The 21,739-nt window shown below is 34.5% G+C and overlaps 1 protein-coding gene across 5 annotated transcripts in view; it reads right to left on the reverse strand.

The window, feature by feature from the left end:
* The window catches only part of LOC111148293 (single stranded DNA binding protein 2), a 304,545-nt gene that overhangs the window by 214,541 nt on the left and 68,265 nt on the right, over nt 1-21,739 (reverse strand). For all 5 annotated transcript variants that reach the window (XM_022504780.1, XM_022504779.1, XM_022504777.1 and 2 more), the window contains exons 2-3: nt 11,833-11,905; nt 86-147 (exon numbers count right to left, since the gene is read on the reverse strand). In XM_022504780.1, coding sequence (XP_022360488.1) covers nt 86-147; nt 11,833-11,905 — 135 coding nt within the window. The remainder of the gene's footprint in view (nt 1-85; nt 148-11,832; nt 11,906-21,739) is intronic.

Below are 21,739 nucleotides of genomic sequence, written 5' to 3' on the forward strand. Positions count from 1 at the left end.
AGAAGCATGAAATTATTAACAGGTATAGTGCAGGCCTACTGAAATACATCATCGAACTAATAAAAATGGAATAAAAGATACTTACCACCACCAAGAATGTAAGAATCCTGGTGGTTCCCCCAATGTGATGTTTTTTTCCCATCTTATCTAAAATGAATAAAAGAGATATTAAATACTTTCCTAATAATACCTTTTTCCACAAATATTACAAACCAATATTTTCCCATTTAAAATACTAAGGTAATATATAAGATTTTAATCATTTTCATATTACCCTTTATTCAAGTTTTATAAGTACTCATTTTACATAGTGATTTATTGATTGGCTAGTTTGAGAAGATGCCACCATTACTTTCCTGTATTTGCTTCCCACTGTGCCAGGACTTTTAGGAGAGACTTCTGGAACCTAAGGAATTTCAGGACCTTAAGGCACATCAAAATCACCATTATTAACATCACTACGAAAATCAATTACTACTACTAACTAAGGAATTTGCAAATGACTGGAATTAATATGTGCAGACTCCAAATTACACCTTCAGGATTAAGTTTTTAAATAAATTCCTGATTTCAGGGGATGGAGAGAAAGAAGGCATGTGTCTTCCATAAAGTAAGAGTTTCAAAAAAGGGCCTGGGTAGCACAGTCAGTTGGGGGTCCGACTCACTGAGGTCAGGACATGATCTCAGGGTCATGAGACTGAGCTCCAACCTCAGCAGAAAGTCTGCTTAGGACTCTCTCTTCCTTTCCCTCTGCCCCTTCCCACTCCTCCTCCCACACTCGCACTCTCTCTCTCTCTAATAGATCAATCCTTAAAAAAATTTTAAAAAAGAGTTCAACAAGATGGAAATACTAACTTTACAAATGTTTGTATTTAGATATATATTTACATATATATTCATATATATTTATATATTATATTTATATTTCAGATGAGTTGGAGTTCACTATAAAAAATTGAAAACAAGGTCAATATCTCTAAAAAATTGAAACGTCTGACTAAATACTCTTTACAAATTAAATTTAGAAGTTGGAAAGCTGGGTAGGTATTTATACAGTGTCTTTTCTAAGCACTGATAGCAGTAAACACAAAAGATAAAAATTTTTGCATTCAAGAAGATGATACTTTAGTAGAGAAGACATATCATAAACAAAAAAAGCAAAATATAAAAAGGAGAGGGAGAGAAATTATTTTTATATTAGAAGTAGAAAGTGACAAATGCTAAGGAGAAAAACAAAGCAGGGAAGGAGAACAATGAAAATGGAAAACAGTAAGAAGTAAGCTATAATTTCAATTAAGGTGATCCAGAAAGCCCTCAAAAACAATCTTTAGGCAGGGGCACCTGGCTGGCTCAGTCAGAAGAGCATGCAGATCTTGATCTCAGGGTCCTGAGTTCAAGCCCCATGGTGGATATAGAGATTGCTTAAATAATTAAATAAATGAATAAATAAGAACTTGAAAACAACAACAACAATCTTTATGTATAAGTATGATTTCATTTTTTAGTTTAAATAATTAGGGATGCTTGAGTGGTCCATTCAGTTAAAAGTCCAACTCCTGATTTCAGCTCAGGACATGAGCTCAGGATCATGAGATCAAGTCATAGGTAGTGCTCTGCACTAGGCATGGAGCCTGCTTAAGATTCTCTCTCCCTCTTTTTCTCCCCTTCCCCCTACCTGCACATGTGCATTCGCATTCTCTCTAAAAATAATTAATTAAAAATTATTTAACAATTCCAGTCAGCAAAATATGCCCATAGGCCCTTAACATATCTAGGAAGTAAACAACCACATAATTATAAATTTCAAAAAAAAAAAAAAAATCAAGAAATCCTTTTTATCACCTACTGTGGAAGAACTTAGAAATTCTTGTCCCAAAAGGATTAAAATAAATAAATAAAAGTTTTAAGATAGGACTTGAGAAGGTAGCCCAAAATGTTAAAAAAAAAGAAAAGAAAGAAAAAAGAAAGAAAAGAGGTAACTCTCTAAGGTAAAGATAGGAAACCATAACTAAAATCACCAAAATCATCATTTTTTAAGAGTTCTTAAACATACAAAATGTAAACCAATGGGAATTTTAAAGTAATTTGCTCTCAAAAAACAAAAATTTCCTGAAAGTGAGGAAATTATATATGTGATAGCCATTTTTTGAAAGAGCTAAAGGAGAAATCCTAGGGATTAATGAACTTGAATTCATAGACTAAGTATGAACAATGAACCAAAACATGTTATATTATATAAATAAAAGCCAGATCCTAACTTGAATTCTCCTAAAAGTAATAAAAATAATTTTTTATCTCTGTTATCTTCTATCTGAATTTCTGTTAATTATTATTGTTACCTTCTTGGTTCATGAAAAAAATAAGAAATGGTAGTACTTCATGAGTCTGAGGATAAATGAAACTCTGATGTCCTGTTAAATTTATAACTTAGTTAAAAACCTATTTCTCATTTTTCCATCTTTTCTTTTACCATTTGTTCACTAGTTGGTGTCTTTTTGAAATGGCATAATAATGAACCTTACAGAGATGTCCCAGACACATAAGTATTTCTAATCCCTGGAATCATCCTAATTACATAAACAGCAAGTTTTTCAAGGTAGCATCCCTACATTTCATCTCAGTTTATCCTAACTTGACAGATTATGACTACGAAATAAAGCAGACGGCGCAGTGCTCAATCAAAAGGAGACTATGAAATGACTTAGGTTACAGTTAAAGTGGCATGACTAGGTCTCACTGCTGAACCGTGCAGGCGGAGGGATTTGACTCAGTCTAACGGGAGTTCTCCTATGTTATGGCTGGTGCTCAGCAGTTCTATCCTGCACTTTCACAAGCAACCACAAGCAAAAGTAATCGAGGAAAGTACCTACACAGTTTACACTCAATATGGACTTTTGTGAAAGAAGTTTAAAAGTAATGTGTTTTGTTTTGTTTTGTTTTTTTCCATTTGTATTTTCAACAGTATTATGTCTTATGTTCATCAGAGCAACTCAAAATGCCTCCCATATATCATCTTTTTCATCCTTACAGTCTTTACCTACATAACATTCACATTTCTCACTTTAAATTCCAAGTAAGTGGCAGACACAGCTAAGATTTTGGCCCATCATATTGAAAGTAACACAAAAGCCATCCTTTTATAGTTATTGAATAAACAACAATTAATGCTTTAGGTTATTCCTGAGGAGAAATGGTTATATGTAAGAATATGTTTCCATAGTGAATGCGTTTTTGTTTTTGTTTTTGGCCTCCAAACTAATTACTATTTTAGGTATTATTTGTTTATAGGAAGCATGAGATGATGCTAAGGAAAACAGAACCAGGTTTCTATAGAACCCTGATCTATAGAAAACTAAGGCACATTCATTGCCACATTGTTAGAAACAATGAAAATTAGACACAACCTCAAAGCATTCACCAACTGTGAATGTAAAATAAAATTTTATACTTACATACTATAGAAGAGTGGCAATCATTAAGAAGAATATGACATATCTACATGGAAAGAGAGCCATGTTATATTGGCTTTTCAAGATTGAGATTTGGAAGATTATGAACAATATGTATAGTGTAAAACTTTTTTTTTAAATGATTTTTTTACTGGGGGAAGGGGTGGGAGGGGAAAGAATGAATCTTAAGCAGGCTCTACACCCAGTACACTGTGTGACATGGGGCTTAATCTCACAATCCTCAGATCAGGACCTGAGCTGAAATCACTTAACCAACTGAGTGAGCCAGGCACCCCTAAACCTTCTCTATTTAAAAGAAATTGTGCATATATGTATGTGTGCATTTGGATGTATACATATTAAAGAAAGCATATGAAACTTAAGGCTATTAATCTCTGGAAAAGGGTAAAGGAAGACTTTCATTTTAAAATCATATTCATCTATATAGTTTAATTTTTTTTTCTTACTAAACATGTAATAATGATGGACATGGTTGAGGAATGGCCTGAAAATACCTCTAAATGTCAACAGCCATTTTAGAAATAATTCTGCTGTTTATGAAAAGGCATTTTCTGTTGTATTGAGTTTCATGGGCTTCAGCCTTTTTTGGGTATTTGAATGACCTGTATGGAAACTATTTCTCTCTCTTTATTCTATTTTTCCTTCTTTCATTACCCAGGCTCCGATACACATTTTTCATCCTAAGGCTTTTTAAAGCTGTTGGGTCAGCCACCTCCCTTCCTTCCGTCATTTGCCCAGCTCAAAGCTGTATTCTCCTATAACTTACAGATAAATCTCAATACCCATTCCCACTGCCATATTCTACATTGTCTGTGATTATGCTGTGTCTCTACTGTATGACCTGGCATTTTCAGCATGTCTATACAAGTGGAGAGCCAAACAATGAATGAACAGAAAGTCTACTGGCAGGGATAAGACATGCCATATGGCTTATAAGTGATAATTATAATTTATAAATGCCCATACTATCTGATATAGCAATTCTTCTAGGAATTTATCCTATAAATATGCTCATGTGTACAAAATTATATATATATATATATATATATATATATATATATATATATATAATACAATTTTCAGTAAAGCTTTATTTGTAATTGCAAAAGGCTAGAAACAAACCAAATGGCCATATGTCCATTAGTAGGGGCTGGTGAAATATATTATGGCACATTTCATAGAATGAAATACCCTACCACCATAAAAAGAATTATGAACTTTCAGGCACAACCACTATAAAACAATTTAAGTCAAACAAATGAAACAAAAATTAAAGCACGTAACAGTGTATATAGTAAATAGTATTTATATAAACAAGGGAAAAAATGATACACACACATAGATATACAGATACACACTTGCTTAGCTTTTCATCATTACTTGCATCCGGCAATACTGGAATATTACCTATTATCGCTCAACCCCACACTTACTCTTCTTTGTCCATTCTACACTAAGTGCTGGGATTCTGAAAATTACGTTACCTAGTTTCCTGTTCAGCTCTGCCATTAGAAGAATGCTAGCTGGAGATCCAATGGCAGGGGGAAGAGGAGAGGCTTCCTGCCCGTGGCTCCAAAAGTGAACTAGTTGCTGGTTGCAGCAGCAGTAGCTACAGCAACTACAGCATAGGACAATTCTGGATGTCCGCAGCTCCTTTTCAGAGGTTCTAGCCTTATCAATGTGGGACGTCTTTGAATGGTACAGACCCACTTGGACAGCACCAGCAATAGCACAGCAGTAGTACACATATATGTGTACATATATATACAAATATATATATTTGTTCCTAGACAAAATTCGAGTCTTTTAATTTAGATATAACCTATCATTCCCACTAATTTTCTAAAAATTTCCATGTATAGGTGCATCTATATACTAACCTAAATGTAAAAAAAAAAAAACAACTTCATTTTAATTTAAAAAACTAACCAAATAGACATATAATGGGAAGAAGAATCTGATCCAACTTTAAAGCAGATAATCCAAAACTGTGCTATTCAACGTGGTATCCCCTAGCCATATATGGTTCTTTAAATTTAAATAAATGTTCTTCATTCAGTCTAGCCACTTTTCAAGTGCTCAATAGTCACATGAAACCAGTGGAGAATTTACTAGAAGCACAGATTAGAAATCATCTCCTAATCACAGGAAGTTTTATTGAATAGCACTGTTCTATTCTAGAAGGTAGAAATCCTCTTAAAGGCTACACCCAGGCGAGAGAGTGAGCTGCTGAGATATACAAGCTACTTGTGCAGATGATGTTTTTTATTGGGAAAACTCCCTGATGGATCCCTTCTATTTTTGTTTTTATTTTTTGGGCTAGAAAAGTAGAGGCTCCTAGGAATGGTTGGAAAGTAGAGAATGAATACTTAATATGCCACATAATAAAATAACAGTATTTCAGGAGGCTGCTGATAATCTCCCAGGAAGAAGATGTCTGAGATGTCTAGGTGAATTCAGAAAAGACGACAATGGGAGAGGCTGTGAGGAGTCAACAAGATAGAAGACAACTGGGAGCCCTCAGGTAAACAGCTAGTAAGAAATTCCCATGGCAAGGAGACCAAAAAAGTTAATGTTTAATATTCAAGTTTATGTTTCCTGTACTGTACAAGGCTGAATACCATTCAATTTTCCCCTAATCTTCAGTAACAATCTTTTATATACAAGAGCAACAACCCAGTGGAGCTTGGAGGCTGTAAGAGAAATATGAAACTCAGACAAAGAAAAGGCAGCAGACATAAGGAGGAGGAGCAGTGGGGCTATAATACTTGGTGGGAGCAAGAAATTACAGCAAGAGAACCTCCAGGCCCCTCTTCCCCTAGTAAGCCTGAGACATGTTAGAGAGAACTTGTGGGAACCTGTAATATTAGGGAATAGAGCTGGAGCTGTTTTGATAGGAAAGGTAACTCCAGGAGGCAGGAGAATTTCAGGCCATCCAAGTGATAGATACTTGGAACATACATGTACACATAAGACATATATTTATATTTCTACTCCAGTATAGAAACTATACAAGGTAAAAAGAATTAGTCAAGAAGTTTAAAAATAGTACTTTTGAGTATGGACTACATGCTAGGCCCTTCTAAGCACTTTTACAGGTACTAACTCATTAAACCTCAGCACACCTTTAAAGTACTATTACAATTATCTTCTTTTTATAATTAAGAAAACTAAGTAAGTAAGCGAGATAATTCAAACCCAGTAGGCTGGCCCCAAAGCAATTACTCTTACCTAACATACTATGTTGCCTCCAAACTAAAGTTCAAGAAATTGGTTAGGAAATTTTTATTTTTTCTTTTCAGTGAAAGATAAGCAGAACAAAATTTTAGAGTCTGTGATGTTCAATAATTTAGCATTCTTAATAAAATCTAAAGAAGCAATCTGCTACATGTTTTTAAGCTACTATTTCTGGGTAACTTACTAGCTAATTTATGGCAAATAAGGGCTATTAAGATATAAACAATGTAAAATTCTTAGGAAGGAAAAAATCCTTGGCATCTGCAACAATCTAGTTCTTAATTGTATTTGGTAAGGTCACGAAGCCTCATTCTGAGGCATGACAAATAACGTGTAAAATTTAAGGAGTAAACTGGAATTACCTTTGCATAATAAAATGAGATACCCAGAAAAAGGATAGTTTCTAATGAATTCAAAGTAACAAAAATTGACATAGAATGTAAAGATTTCTTAGTATTCTATTTGTAATTATTAAATACTGAAAGATAATAACAGATAAATAAAAGATAATAAAAGATAAAGCTGAGGAAGAGTTCTACATAGAGACTATTTCTAAAGAATGTTCAATATGAGGGGATGGGGTAATTGGGTGAGGGACATTAAGGAGGGCACGTGAGGTAATGAACACTGGGTATTTAGACTGATGAATCACTGAGCTCTATCTCTGAAATGAATAATACACTATATGGTACTTAACTGAATTTAAAATTTAAAAAAAAGAATGTTCAATTTTGTCTTAATGGGCGTAAGAAAATTTCAAACTGTAGAAACTATATTTGGGATTCAGGTACTAGTTTAGAATCTATCATCAATCGGATATAACAATGAGCTAGTTAACATAACCTGGGTAGCAATGTGATTTCTATCATTAGTTCAATGCGATCTCTTTTAACTAAGGAAAAAAAAAAAAACTAGCTGGGCTAATTGTTCTAGGCTCTGTTCTGGCTGGCAACAAAAGCTATTAAAAGCAGTTCAGTTTCTGATAGCCCAGGCCAAGGGCATTATCAGAAAGGCCAAACCCATGGGGGTATGTAGGTGGTCAGATGGTTAGGTGTCTGACTCTCGATCTCAGCTCTGGTTTTAATCTCAGGGTCCTAAAGTTAAGCCCCAAATGGGCTCCAGGCTGAGTGTAGAGCCCACTTTTAGAAAAGAAAAAAAAAAAAAAAAAGGCCAAACTTAGTAAGAGACTGGGCTCTGAGATATACATCTTACTTTTTCAGATGATATCTAGATTTCCAATGTGACCTTTTCACAACTTTACCCATAGAGGAAACCCACACTAAGGAAAGGTGGCTCAACACAGCAAATCCTGATTCAAAAGGGCTCATAGTCTATGACTAATGTCACAGTCACCCATATCCTCACTCATCCTGACAAAGAATGACAAAATGGGAAGAAGTATTCTACTTCGCCTTAAACCAGGGTAAGAACATTGAATATCTGAGTGATTGCTGACACTTTAGTCATTTCCTTTGTATCACAATACCCAACCCAAATAAACAGGTCTTCCTAGTTTTTCTTTAAGCTCCATGTTAAACTGTCCTGAATTAGGTAAAAAATCTGGGGATAGACTCACGAGAACTCAGATAAGATGGTCCTTTACTTCTCAAACTATTTAAGAAGTCATTCTACAACAAGCAGCCTTTAATTTTCTATATGATCCAAGTGAAAGTAAGAGAGAAAGCAATGCTAAACAGGGTACAAAGCCCTAAAAAATTACATTCTCCTTCCTTTATTAACCATAATTGGGGAGCAGGGGAAGTGGTACTGCCATTGATGCAGACACCAGAGTACCAACCAAACAACGTTTCTCTTTTATTTAAAGAGCATCAAAAGCTCCCTTTTGCCAGAAGATAAAGTCCAAGCTTCCTGGCACAGTATGCAAAAGTCTTCAGCCCTGAGAAAACCTTCCTAAGGAGAAGCAAATTCTCCTTATTGGGAGGGATTTTAGGCAAAGTAAAGCCCGGGTGACAGAAGCCTATGGTATTTATAGGCAAATACAAGCAGCTAGTTTTTGTCGAAATTTAGTGTGAGGAAGATTATAGAAAGGTACTGAAATTTAGCCAACCGAAATTATTCAGAACTCTAGGGTGTACTTAGCAATGGCCTGTCACAAATCTACTTCTAGGCTTCCATTTTGAAGTTGAGATAATTTTGTATTTTCTCTTCTATGATTTTTATTTTTAAATAACTGTACAGGGGTGCCTGGGTGGCTCAGTTGTTAGGCATCTGCCTTCAGCTCAGGTTATGATCCCAGGGTCCCAGGATCAAGCTCTGCATTAGGCTCCCTGCCGAGCAGGAAGCCTGCTTCTCCCTCTCCCACTCTCCCTGCTCTCATTCCCTCTCTCACTGCCATCTCTCTGTCAAATAAATAAATAAAATCTTAAATAAATAAATAAATGTGCAAATACGATATATATATATATATACATATATATGTGTGTATGTATATATATATATATATATATACACATATACATATGTTTATGTATATATATATATAAGTAAGTATAAAAGTAAGGATAAAATTCCCCTTTAATTCCTTTAAAATCCCTACTCTCAGAAACTAGTCTGGCATGTATATTCTTTCAAACTTTTTATTATATGTTATACTCATAAATATGTACCCACAAAAATATATAGTATTGCACCATGTTCCTTTATGTTCAATGGTTTCCATGTAAATGCCATACTTCATCTTGCTTCTTTTACTTGAAAATGTTTGGAAATTTACCCATGTTAAGTCCAAATAGATCTAACTTGTTCTTTTACATTTTGGGAAACTTATACCTCAATTAATCTAGCCATTCCCTATATGCGGAAAACGCTATATTGGTTATTTAGGTAATTAGAAAGCATTTTCACAGTCTACTTGGAGTTTGGCAAGCTAGCAAGTAAAGAATAGTTCTGGGAATCACATACACTAATCTTCAAAGTCCAGAAATACTGTATCTTCTTGGTAACAATAGTTTGTTTTCAGCTTGATTCCTCTTGTGAAACTGATCCACACTAATAATTCAGAGAAATCCTCAGTTTTGTATTCCAAATGAAGCCAGAGAAAATAAAATCATGGTAAATACTTGTCAGGAAAGTGTGAATCTCTTCTGAAATTATAAGTTCATTTTTACCAAATAGACTTAGAAATTTTGTATATTCATATTCCGTTCAATTCAGGGTATATAGGTATAATATGTAGTTATTTCAATCTAGTTATGTTTGATCCACATGATCCATTTAAGTCAATGTTCTTAAATGTATTAGTAACATTTTTCTTTTTTTTCATGAAGTTGAAGAATCACGGCTCTGACATCTTACGATGTTGGTAAAAAAAATATATATATATATAGCTATGGGAACCCCCAAGGATTCAGCAAGTTGACTAATTCAAAATGCTCCTTGATCTAAGGAAAGAGAACAGTAAATCCTTTCATCAAGTTTCATCAAGTTTTCAACTGCATTAAAATAAAAATTTTAAATCTCCATAGCTGGCTTTGGTTTCTTTTAAATATCTTCTAAGTTGGCAGTGATTAAGAATACAAATATTAAGAGCATTACTTTTGCAATCTCTTCACTGTCCCTATAACAACAAATAGTGAGTGTGGGGTAGCAAGGTGAAATACAAAGTCTTCTAATTAATGATTTCATGAGATAGAAACACATGAAATTTCTGTTTCAATTTGAACAAACCTTAAAATCCAATTTTTCTTACACTGTATATACTCATTCTATGGTAAAACAATTGATTTCTTCTATGTTCTAAGCATACCCCAAATTCCTTATTTGCAAATAGGCCCTAACAGTTCACATATATTAATTAATTAGATAAAAGATTGGGGGGCTATGTGTGTTTGTTTACTTCTGCATTTGTTTTTGGAGCAAGTGAATCTCAAGAAGGCTGCACCTCTGGCAGGGAGGGCAATTTGTTCAAAGGGGTGCCTGTCATGTTCCTGATGTGGTGGGGTTAAACTAGTGAAATGACTAGAGACACTATTTCAAGCTGGACTTGTCTCATATACTATAAACACAGGCCACAAATGAGAGCTGCATATGTGACTTAAAATTTTCTAGTAACCACATTAGAAAAGAAAAAAATGGTAAAATTAATTTTAGTAATATATTTAATTTTACCCAATATATCCAAAATATTATTTCAATATAAGGTCAAAATTTTAAAATTATTGATACTTTATGTTCTTCTATTCACACTAAATCTTCAAAATCCAGTGTGTACTTCATACTTTTGGCACTTTTCAACTGGATTAGTCATATTTCAAGCATTGAAAAAGCCATATAAAGCTAGTGGTTACCATAATGTACAGCACAGATATGGGGGAAAACCAAAAGCTTTCAAATAAACATAGATCTAGGCTTAAATTCCAGTTCCATAACTCACTTAGCTATATCACCATGAGCCAGTTATATAAATTCTCTGAGACCTATTGTTCTTATCAGTAAAACAGGAATAATACCATCTGCCTTACAAATTTCTTATAAGAATTAAAGATAATATAAGGTACTTTGGCACATTATGTGCCTAGCATATAAAAGAACTCAATAAAATCCTCCTCATCCTCATCATTATATAAAATGAAGAAGAAAAGAGGAGAAAGTACCATTGTAAAAGGCTCAAATTCAAACTTCAAAAAATGTGGAGGAAAGCAGGAAAAGATATAAGAACTTGAAATAAGATCAAAATGTTTTCTAACTGAAATTTAGTCATCAATCCACTATTATCCATACAAAATAAAAACAAACAAAACCATATTTTACAAAATTATGAATAATGCCAAAATAAGGTACAGCTAAAACTAGAGATATGGAGGCATTTGTCTTTTTTTTTTCTTAAGCAAATTTGCCTTCTTGATTATTACTGCCAAGGCTAATATTAGTTTCTATTTCTATGGGGGGAAAAATGACTAGAAAGTTGAGTAGACGGTTATTGGCATGAAAATGGGACACTAAAAATGCTGACAAGTAATCTACAAAGACTGTATTAGGGATACTGATAACCAAGCAGTTACTATATAATACATAATAGTAGTTTTTTAAAAATAATTGTTACAGAATATTTTCATTCACTTATATAAGATATCAACGTAAAATATGGAAAATATATCAAACATACCTCTGATAAAAATGTTTGGGCCGATTTCTGAGCTCCTACATGGAGCAGATATTCATATACGTAGAGTGCTAACCTGGAAAATGAATAAAATATTTATTGAGAAGACATGTATTTAACATTCCTTCTTTAAATAATGCACATATTGTTTCACTACAAAAATATCTTACACACCAACAGTAACAGAAAACCAACTCTTCCCATATCTTGTCATTGGAATTTCATACATGTCTGTTCAGAAAGAACTTAAACTAAATAGCACACAAAGAAAAAAGGCAAATGTATCTTCTCTTGAAAAGATACATCTAAATAGGGATTTTTTTCCTTTGAATCATGTCACTTATCATAACCTCATTTCCTTTGTTATACCTAACATAATCAATAATTTGTAAACAAACAATAATCTCTATAACCTATTTTAAGGTATAGTTATTATCTTTCATTATTAAAATAAATGAATTAAGTAATTGGACCTTTCTAACAACTTTATATCCTTTGATCTTTTTGGTGAACAGTAACATAAACTCCAGTTCTTTGTACATCCGTATGCCAAAATGGGTGCTAAAAGCTCATTTTTAATATTTGTTCAGGCAACCTCTCCTTACTCTTTAGATTTGATTGTTAAACCAATAAGATAATACGTTAGCTTATAAGGATTCAAATTTTTAGCAAACAACATTACGTAAAGTTTAAAAACATCAAATCATATTAAGTATTGGGTACTTAGAGTTTAAAGGTTAATGCAAAATTACATATAAATTTATCATTCAAATACAGAATATTAAGTATGCACTATTCACTTATGCTACTCTCATTATCTTGTGGATTCAGAATTTTAAGCTACACCATGTGGCTTAATTTCAGTTGAGCTGTTAACAAAATATTATTCATAAACCCAAATTACTCTGAGGCAGTATTTTTAATGATATCTTGGACTGATGCCCAGATAGCTCACAACAGTTCAGTTTCTGCTACACTATATTTACCAATATTAAGCCAGGTTTACAGTAAACAAAACAATGTAATAATAACCACAATTCCGTAGAGCTACACTATTTCTCTTGCCAAGTGAATTTTTGATTGTTAAAGATTGATAGCATTTGCAAAAATGAGTATTTTCTTCATTTTCATGAAAAAAACATCATGCATGTAATGAAAAGAGAAAGCCTGTACAAATTCAATTGCTCCATTCTTTTAGCTCTTTCCCCATTCCAAAACTGCCAAACACTTAAAATGAGAATTTCTCTGTGGTTATCAAGTACCACAGGAGAGGAGACAGACATCTGTTAAAATTAATCATAGATAAAAAAAGTATGTTGTTGGAAACATATCCTAACCTCTTCAGGTTGAATGACACTTCTTAGATCATGCTTCTCAACACTTTTTCTGCCCTAACACACATGAGGGACATGACATGTGTCTTTTGATAGCAGTATCTCCTGTGGAAGTGTGGTTCATCCCCAAAGTCCATAATGGATATAGGAATTGGAATACTCCTATAGTTTCCAACAAATAAGCCCTACTGGTGATTCTTAACACACATTCTTTTTTTTTTTTTTTTTAAGATTTTATTTATTTATTTGACAGAGAGAGATCACAAGTAGGCAGAGAGGCAGGCAGAGAGAGAGAGGAGGAAGCAGGATCTCCGCTGAGCAGAGAGCCCAATGTGGGGCTTGATCCCAGGACCCTGGGATCATGACCCAAGCCGAAGGCAGAGGCTTTAACCACTGAGCCATCCAGGTGCCCCTTATCACACATTCCCTGTATCCGACACAACATATCCCTCCAACAATGACTCCCAACTCCATCACATGATTCAGTGACCATGTTGGCAAATCTCATCTCAAAAAAGAGATTTGTGAATTTTTCTGGGAGACACTATGAAGCCTCAAGTTTGCCGGCCAAGGACTGTGTCCCCCGCTACTGCCTGAGAAGAAATCTGGCCCCAAGTAATTCTTTGCAGTTTGTCAAATCTTAAGCTTTACATCAGACCCGTGTCAGAGGCCAGACAAAAACCTAGGCCGAAGTCAAAGGGTAAACAATAGCATGTTCCACCAAGCTTAGAAAAATAGGAAGCGAGAGGCAGAATGTGAAGCAGAGACCCCATGGTGGTCCTTGGGGGGTAACAGAACAGCCCCCAGAATAGTCCAGGCCAGAGCACAACTGTTGCTGTGTCCTTGCAATGAACACCATGCCTTAAAGTTAAGCAAGTCACTTCCTCGTAATCTCTTCTTCGTAATATTTAAGAGGCTAATATATTTCTACTATGGTTTCTTCCAATTAATTAGGTAGCAAAAAGGGTATCTCTTTATAAATGGAATTAGAAGCAACAATCCTTATTCTTTCTCCATGGGTCTAAGACAGTGACTATAAAAAAAATGTATTGGAAAGGGCACAGAATCAATGGAGGAAAGGCGTTTCAAATGACATAACAAAAAATTCTAAAGCATCTTCCAAGTGGTATGCCTGTCCTCCCACCCTTAGAGTCTATGCTGTAGCAGCATATCACCAACAGGGTGATACAGTGGGACAAGGCTGAAAAAAAACTATCCATTATTCCACCTCATATGTCCAAGTTCTGTGACCTCCCTTGAACAAAATTAACGCTTTCAAGCAGCCAACATCTATGCTGTAGAAAGAGTGGCAGGGAGCACTGCATGGGTGAATAATTAATTAACTCTACTGCCATGACGACTCCATAATACATCACCCAGCAAATCTCCAATATTTTAACTACCATCTCCATGCATAAGATTTTCCAAACCTATCTCTTTAGCCCTATTGTCTCAACCAAGCTCCAAACCTGCTTCTCTAAACTACTGTTTGAAGTTCCTAACAAGATCCTTCTCTGTTAAATTGATCACATCCAAAGTTAAACTCATCTCTCCATCTGTTTATTGTACCTGTGCTCTCCTTGAGTGAAATAGAATATGAGATTTTTCCTCATTTGTAAAATAGAAAGAATATCTTCCTTGCAATATTGTCAGAAGAATTAGAGTACACAATAAATAGTAACATGACTGTTAAAATTTCAGCTAATTTCCTCACTTCCAATAACATATTATCAATCATGTACTGGACTCTAATGTCACAATCTCTCCCACATTTGCCAACTCTTTCTATCCTCTTCCTGCTCTTGATGGCCCACTCAGAACCGCAGGAACAGTTGCTCTAGCTTCAGATACAGGTACTGTGTATTTCCCATCAGGTCCTCACAATAGAGGCATCAGGGCCACCAGAAGTAAGAAACCCCAGAAGGTTCTGGGGGAAAAGCCCTACAGTAAAAGATATCATTTGAACACAGATGATTCCAGAGAAATGGGGAGTGACATTAACCCACCCATGTAGGTAATCATGGCAAAGTCCCTTACCTGTGGCATGAGATCACCAAACATAAGACAACATTTTACTTGGGTTCAATTTCTACTGAACTGTAGAAATTTAAAAAATAAATATTGAATATATAAATATTTAAATATTTATACTCTCAAATTAATATTTTTTTCCTTTTCAGAATCTTTTAAAAATTTAACTACTTTTGATAGAGTGGCATTTAACCTAATGAATTATAATGTGATCCAAATACATGAAAAAATTAAGCATCATGCAGTAAGAGTTTATACACATATACATATGTATATGTATATATATATATACTGTCCATAGAAACAGAGTAGAAGGAAACATGAGTTATAGCTAATGGTAGAAACATTAGTAACAGTAAGAAGTAACAGAAGAAGACTAACTGGTAACAGACAGGAAAAGAAAACCTAAACAATGCTTTAAAACCTTACGGCTTACTTCAAGTGGGAGCAAACATCTCCATACAACCTGCAGAAAACCTGAGGGCAACTTTCCTTACAGCACTGCCCTCTAATTAACAATCATAATGGTAGCTTTGTGTCTCCAGCAAAAGTTTTAAACTTTGTGCCACTCATACCACACAATAATCTAAGATATTTGGCTAGATAAAAATATGAAACCTCTGATAATATTTTCTGAAGCATTTTTTCCTAGTTCGTTGTTTGACTTAATTTTGGTCAGGGGTTTTTTGGGGAGGAGGCAGATTTAGATACTTTTAATTATCTTTTTTTTTTTTTTAAGATTTTATTTATTTATTTGACAAAGATCACAAGTAGGCAGAGGCAGGGAGGGAGAGAGGAGGAAGCAGGCTCCCTGCTGAGCAGAGAGCGCAATGTGGGGCTCGATCCCAGGACCCTGGGATCATGACCCAAGCCGAAGGCAGAGGCTTTAACCCACTGAGCCCCCCAGGCACCCCTAATTATCTTTTTTTAAAGATTGTATATATTTATTTGACAGTGAGAGAGAGAGAGAAAGAGCACAGCAGGGGGGAAGGGCAGAGGGAGAAGCAGGCTCCTGGCTGAGCAGGGAGCAAGACTCAGGGCTCAATCCCAGGACCCCAAGAGCATGACTGATCCAAAGGCAGATGCTCAACCGACTGAGTAACCCAGGCATCCCTAATCACAACTAATTTTAAATGAAGAGAATGTTAAACATCACTGTGAATCAAGGAAATATACACTAAAGCAACAATGGGATTTAAATTCTTAAACACATAATATGTGAGGGAATGGACATGCATACTGCTGATGACAGTAAACTGGTATTACTGTTTCAGAGCCAATCTGGCATTAAGTATACATCAAGAATTTGGGGGAAAAAAGTTTATACCTTTGACCCAATAATTCCATTATTAGGAATCTAGCTAAAGAAATCATCCTAAATTTAGAAAAGTTTAATGCACAAAAATTTTTAACCAAAAATTATACAGAACAATCAAAGAATAAATAAATAAATAAACTGGCTGGAGTTACAGTGAAATATTTTTGAATTAGTTAATTTCATGCTTGAAAATATAACTCAGAATTTATTTATAAATCTATTCAATAAGCACTTAAGTGACTCCTCTCTGCTTAACTACTGAACTTTAAAATCTGTGAAAATGTCATTACCACACGACCAAATAAAATTACTTCAAATTTAGCTTTTGACTATTACAAAATCTAACAAAGAAAGAAATTTTTACCATTCACATGAACAAACTCTGTTACATGCCTATCACTTAACAGTACTAGGACAACTAAGTATAAAACTAATAAGGCATATACAACAGGCACTGTCACTCAGTCTAATTCATAGAAAATTCTCAACCATCCTTGCAAATGAAGGACTTTACAGTCTGGGAAAGGGGTAAAGACCTTACTTCACTCAATTCTTTCTATAATCTACCCATCTAATTTGAGATTAAATCTCTTCCTCCAAAGGAAATGGTAGGGGAAAAAAGGAACTATGGGCAAGATATTAAAAAGTTTTCTAGAACAGGGTTGTTCATTTGCAAACAAGATTTCCAAGCTACACATAAGTAAAAGGTGAATACATTCTACAGTTCAGAGCTAAATCCTAAGTCTTTCTACATACATGTATATGTACATATGTAAATTATCTATGTATGTATGTATACAATTATTTTAAAAAATCATTATTTCACAAAAGTTGGCTAATAGAAAAGGCCTAATTTTTTAAAATGTGAATTTAGAGAACAATAAAGTGGATATGACCATTGTTATGACAGAAAGGATGTTTTTATCTTGTGAACAGGATTTATCAAGTTACCTTACATGTGTCCATTATAATAACATAAATTAATATTTATAAAGCTTTTCAGGAACACATACTATAATGTGTGCCATTTTTTTAATAATGTGTGGATAATATTCTATTATGGCTCACAATATTCCTATGAGGGACACAGAGTTATGAACTACGTGGAAATATTATTAGGTAAGTGTCTGTGCAATGAAAAAATCCAACTACCTATATAAAATGACCATGTCTATCAGCCTGACCATAATGTCCTATATGTACTTTTCAAACTTAAGTCTGTCTGCTACCTATTAAAGAACCTATCTTTTACACACTATCCTTTTAACAGTTCAAGATGTAGTGTTGAAAATGAAAAGCAAGAGAAAGCTGCCATTTAATATGAAAAAACATTCATCCATTCCAAACTTCGGTGATTAAAACTAATTATTGGCATTTTGCCATCTTCTTACATTTAGCAAGGGAAAAAAAAAGATTCAAATAAACATAAAACTTTCAAGTTAACAGATCCCATTTGTAATTTCAAAATTCATTTGGTTAGGCCCTGAAATAAAAGAAAAAATTCTTTTGGTTAATTCACTATATGTACAAAGGCAGATGGATGACAAGGTTGGATCCTAACTTAAAAAAAAAAAAAGCTATTCCTAACTTGTTTTGAAATTATATTACTATAATGTACTTTACCTATCTTATCTCTATCTCCAGCATCTGAAATGGTAGGTATCCAATACATTTTTTTTTTTTTTTTAGATTTTATGTTTAAGTACTCTCCACACCCAGCGGCTTGAACTTACAACCCCAAGATCAACAGTCACATGCTCCACCAACTGAGCCAGCCAGGCACCCGTCCAATACATATTTGTTAATGAATGACTCTCTACCCCATGCATAAGGCTCTTATAAAATCCTTTAGTTTCTTCCATTCAAGACATTCAAATGAGAAGTGTCAGATATCCCCTTGGATACCTATTTTAGCATTAACATCTCCTTAAGATTCACCTCTCAATAAAATACTATAGTTTGACAACATGAACACTGGCAAAACCATTCTGGCACACTGATTCAATCCCTACATACCCCCCCCCCCCAAAAAAAAAAAAAGATCTGTTTTAAAGAAATAAGTTAATCTATTTAATCATGGGTGGTTGATGTTTTATTTGTCATTTTAATAAAATTAATCCTTAAAAGGCAATAACTTCCTTCTCTCCTCTTTACTTCCTTTAAAAACATAAGATTAGGGAATAAACAAAAAGATGGTAGAGGACTACAAGAGGATATTTGTAAAGAATGGTCTAGCTCTTGCCATTTAGCACTATTTCACACTATTTAGCTGTATGTATCTGAAATGCTACATCCAAAATTTAATCCCCATCTTTTGTGCTTAAATCCCACTGTCAGTAACCAGAGAAGACAGGAAACTTAAAGCAGATTAATTTCTATTGGATCTAGAAAAGAGATCTCTCTTATTCCTGAGCCACTGTATAATTCCAGTGTTGACCAATGACACGTATCAATGTCCAAATGTGATTCCTAGGTGATAAAATGCCAGTAGTTAGCTGGATCACAGCTAGCTAACAAGTAGCAAAGAGCATTTGACAGCTACTGAGAGGCTACTCATGAGACTGTAAGTAGTTTAGCAGTGACACTAGATCAGCCCGATCAAATTTTCAACAGAGCTTATACTCTGGTGCTAAGGAGGTATAAAAAATTAGAAATCTGTTTCTAACATCCTCTTTTTAAAGCTCTTCATCATTAACAGTGAAGCTAAAAAAACTGATTTAAAGTGTCAAAAACTGTCTATGCAACCACATAATAATATTAAAACCCAGCCTTTGTTTTTTGTTTTTTTTAAAAGATTTTATTTATTTATTTCACAGACAGATCACAAGTAGGCAGAGAGGCAGGCAGAGAGAGGGGGGGAAGCAGGCTCCCACTGAGCGAAGAGCCTGATGTGGGGCTTGATCCCAAGACCCTGGGATCATGACCTGAGCGGAAGGCAGAGGCTTTAACCCACTGAGCCACCCAGGCGCCCCAGCCTTTGTTTTAAACACACTAAAATGTCTATTTTTTTATATTCTTGGTATCAGTTTTAAAGAAATAGATACCTGATAGATATACAGATAATAAAGATACTAAATGTTCTAGGGCAGGGACAACTGCATTGGTTGAGGGAGGGACAAGAACGAAAGATTTAACGATTACATGGATATGAGCATAAGAAATATGTAACTCTGTTAATGTCTCACTAATGTCATTTATGATAGATAAGTAATATTTGGGAATATGATTTGAAATTAAATGATTTGGTGTACCTAAAAACAGAAACACTTGCCTTACATAGAAAAGTACATTCAGGATTAAAATGACTACTATCAATGTGGGAGAACTAAAAAAAGCTAAGATATAAAAACGAGAATTCATAAAAAATTAATCGACAGTTTGTAGAAACAATTACTCGTAGAAAATTCATAGAAAATTTTCCATCCAATCTTCTGTCTAAGCTAAATACATTAGAAATACAGTACTGACTATACTTGATAATTGTACTTACTTCATTTCAATTCAGCTGGAATATTTTATACTTAATACCCAGGCTCCCACTTGCCTATGGAATCTTGATACATATAGTTTAAGTCTTTACTTTCTGTGTTATCGTTATGGAGGGTAGATCTCACTTACATTTACCTAGAACACGAATCCTTCTTAATCCTTTCTGACTAACCTTGAAAGTCTTCCCATACACTATTTCAATGTTTTAATATCAAAATTAACACCAGACACCAGACTACTTCTTATGCCATGGTGGAGTATGCCATGTAGTAAGACTTCTACTAATGCCATGGGACTGAACTTGCCCTCTTTCTTTAGGCAACTATAAAACTGGATAAACTATATGATCAAATTAAGGCAGCTGGAATCTGTGGGCAGAATATCAGACAGGAGGGCGCTAAGCAGGAGAAAAGCTCCAACCATCTGCATAGGAGGCCTTTTGCATATAAAAATGAGGTGAAATTCCACCAGGTTGGCCAAAGAACATTGCTCACACAGGGCTGGGAAACCACTAACTACTCACAGTAGAAAGACCTCAATGAACACCAAGAGCATTCAGAAGAGAACCACAGGTAACACAACAGAGGTAGAACTAAGCTAGTTTTAGAGTAAAAGTAGACTTAACCCTCATTTTAACAACCCAAATAGAGCTTGTAACAGCATAAATGTGTAGCCAGATTGATTTGGCTAGAAAGTAGCTTTAAGCAAAGGTGAATACAAAAAAAAAAAAAAAAAAAAAAAAAAAAAAAAAAAGTGATATTGGGTATCAACTCAGAGATATTCAGATAATATTCAGGTTGGTAAATGACTTGGCCAGTGAGTACAAGGTGTATATGGAAAATCTATGTACCTTTACTCAATTTTGCTGCGAACCTAAAATTGGTCTTTTTTTAAAAAGTATTTTTTAAAGGTGATTGCAATCGGTAATGGAGCATCTTACTTCCTTCTCTGTACTGTTCTATATTTTGCAAATTTCCTATAATCAAGAAAAAATTATTTTAAAACTTAGTCATGAGCTCATAGCTCCTTCCCCAAGCTTATTTTAAATTATTATCTATATGGAACATTTTCCTCAAATGCAGATGAACAGTAATAGTTTATTCTAAGAATGTTATTTCAATATACTATAACCAAGAAAATCTTCCTTCTAAATAATGTAAATTATATATCTCAAGAAATTAAGATGAGTAGAAAATATTTAAAAGACCTCTAATGCTTTCCTGCCGGCTACTAAACACCAAAATAACTTACTCAGAATTTCCTCCGGACTTTATCACTCTTACTTTTCTCAATTCTTCCTATTAATTCTCTTTTCTAACCTTTGTACATGCCATTTTGGCATTTAGATCTATTGTGCTTTACGTCTGTTTTTTTTCCCCCATTCACTTTACATTCCCTACTACTTTTTTTTGTTTTGTTTTTAAGATTTTATTTATTTACCTGAGAGAGAGAGAGAGCACAAGTGCGGTGGGGAGGGAGAAGCAGACTCCCTGATGAGCAGCAGCCCGATGTGGGGCTTGATCCTGAGACTGTGGGATCATGACCCAAGGCCAAAAGCAGACATTTAACTGACTGAGCCACCCAGGCACCTCTACATTCCTCACTACTTTTTGCACTTTCTTTTTTAATGTTTTCCCTTATTCCAACTTCCTTAACCTCAGCCAGATCCCTAAGATCATCTAGCTATAACAACATTTGGCATATAGTGATGTCTTTAGTTGGATCTACCTCATTATTG

The sequence above is a fragment of the Enhydra lutris genome, unplaced genomic scaffold (assembly GCF_002288905.1).
Source record: "Enhydra lutris kenyoni isolate GAN:26980312 unplaced genomic scaffold, ASM228890v2 scaffoldscaffold19, whole genome shotgun sequence".
NCBI classification, from domain to species: Eukaryota; Metazoa; Chordata; class Mammalia; order Carnivora; family Mustelidae; genus Enhydra; species Enhydra lutris.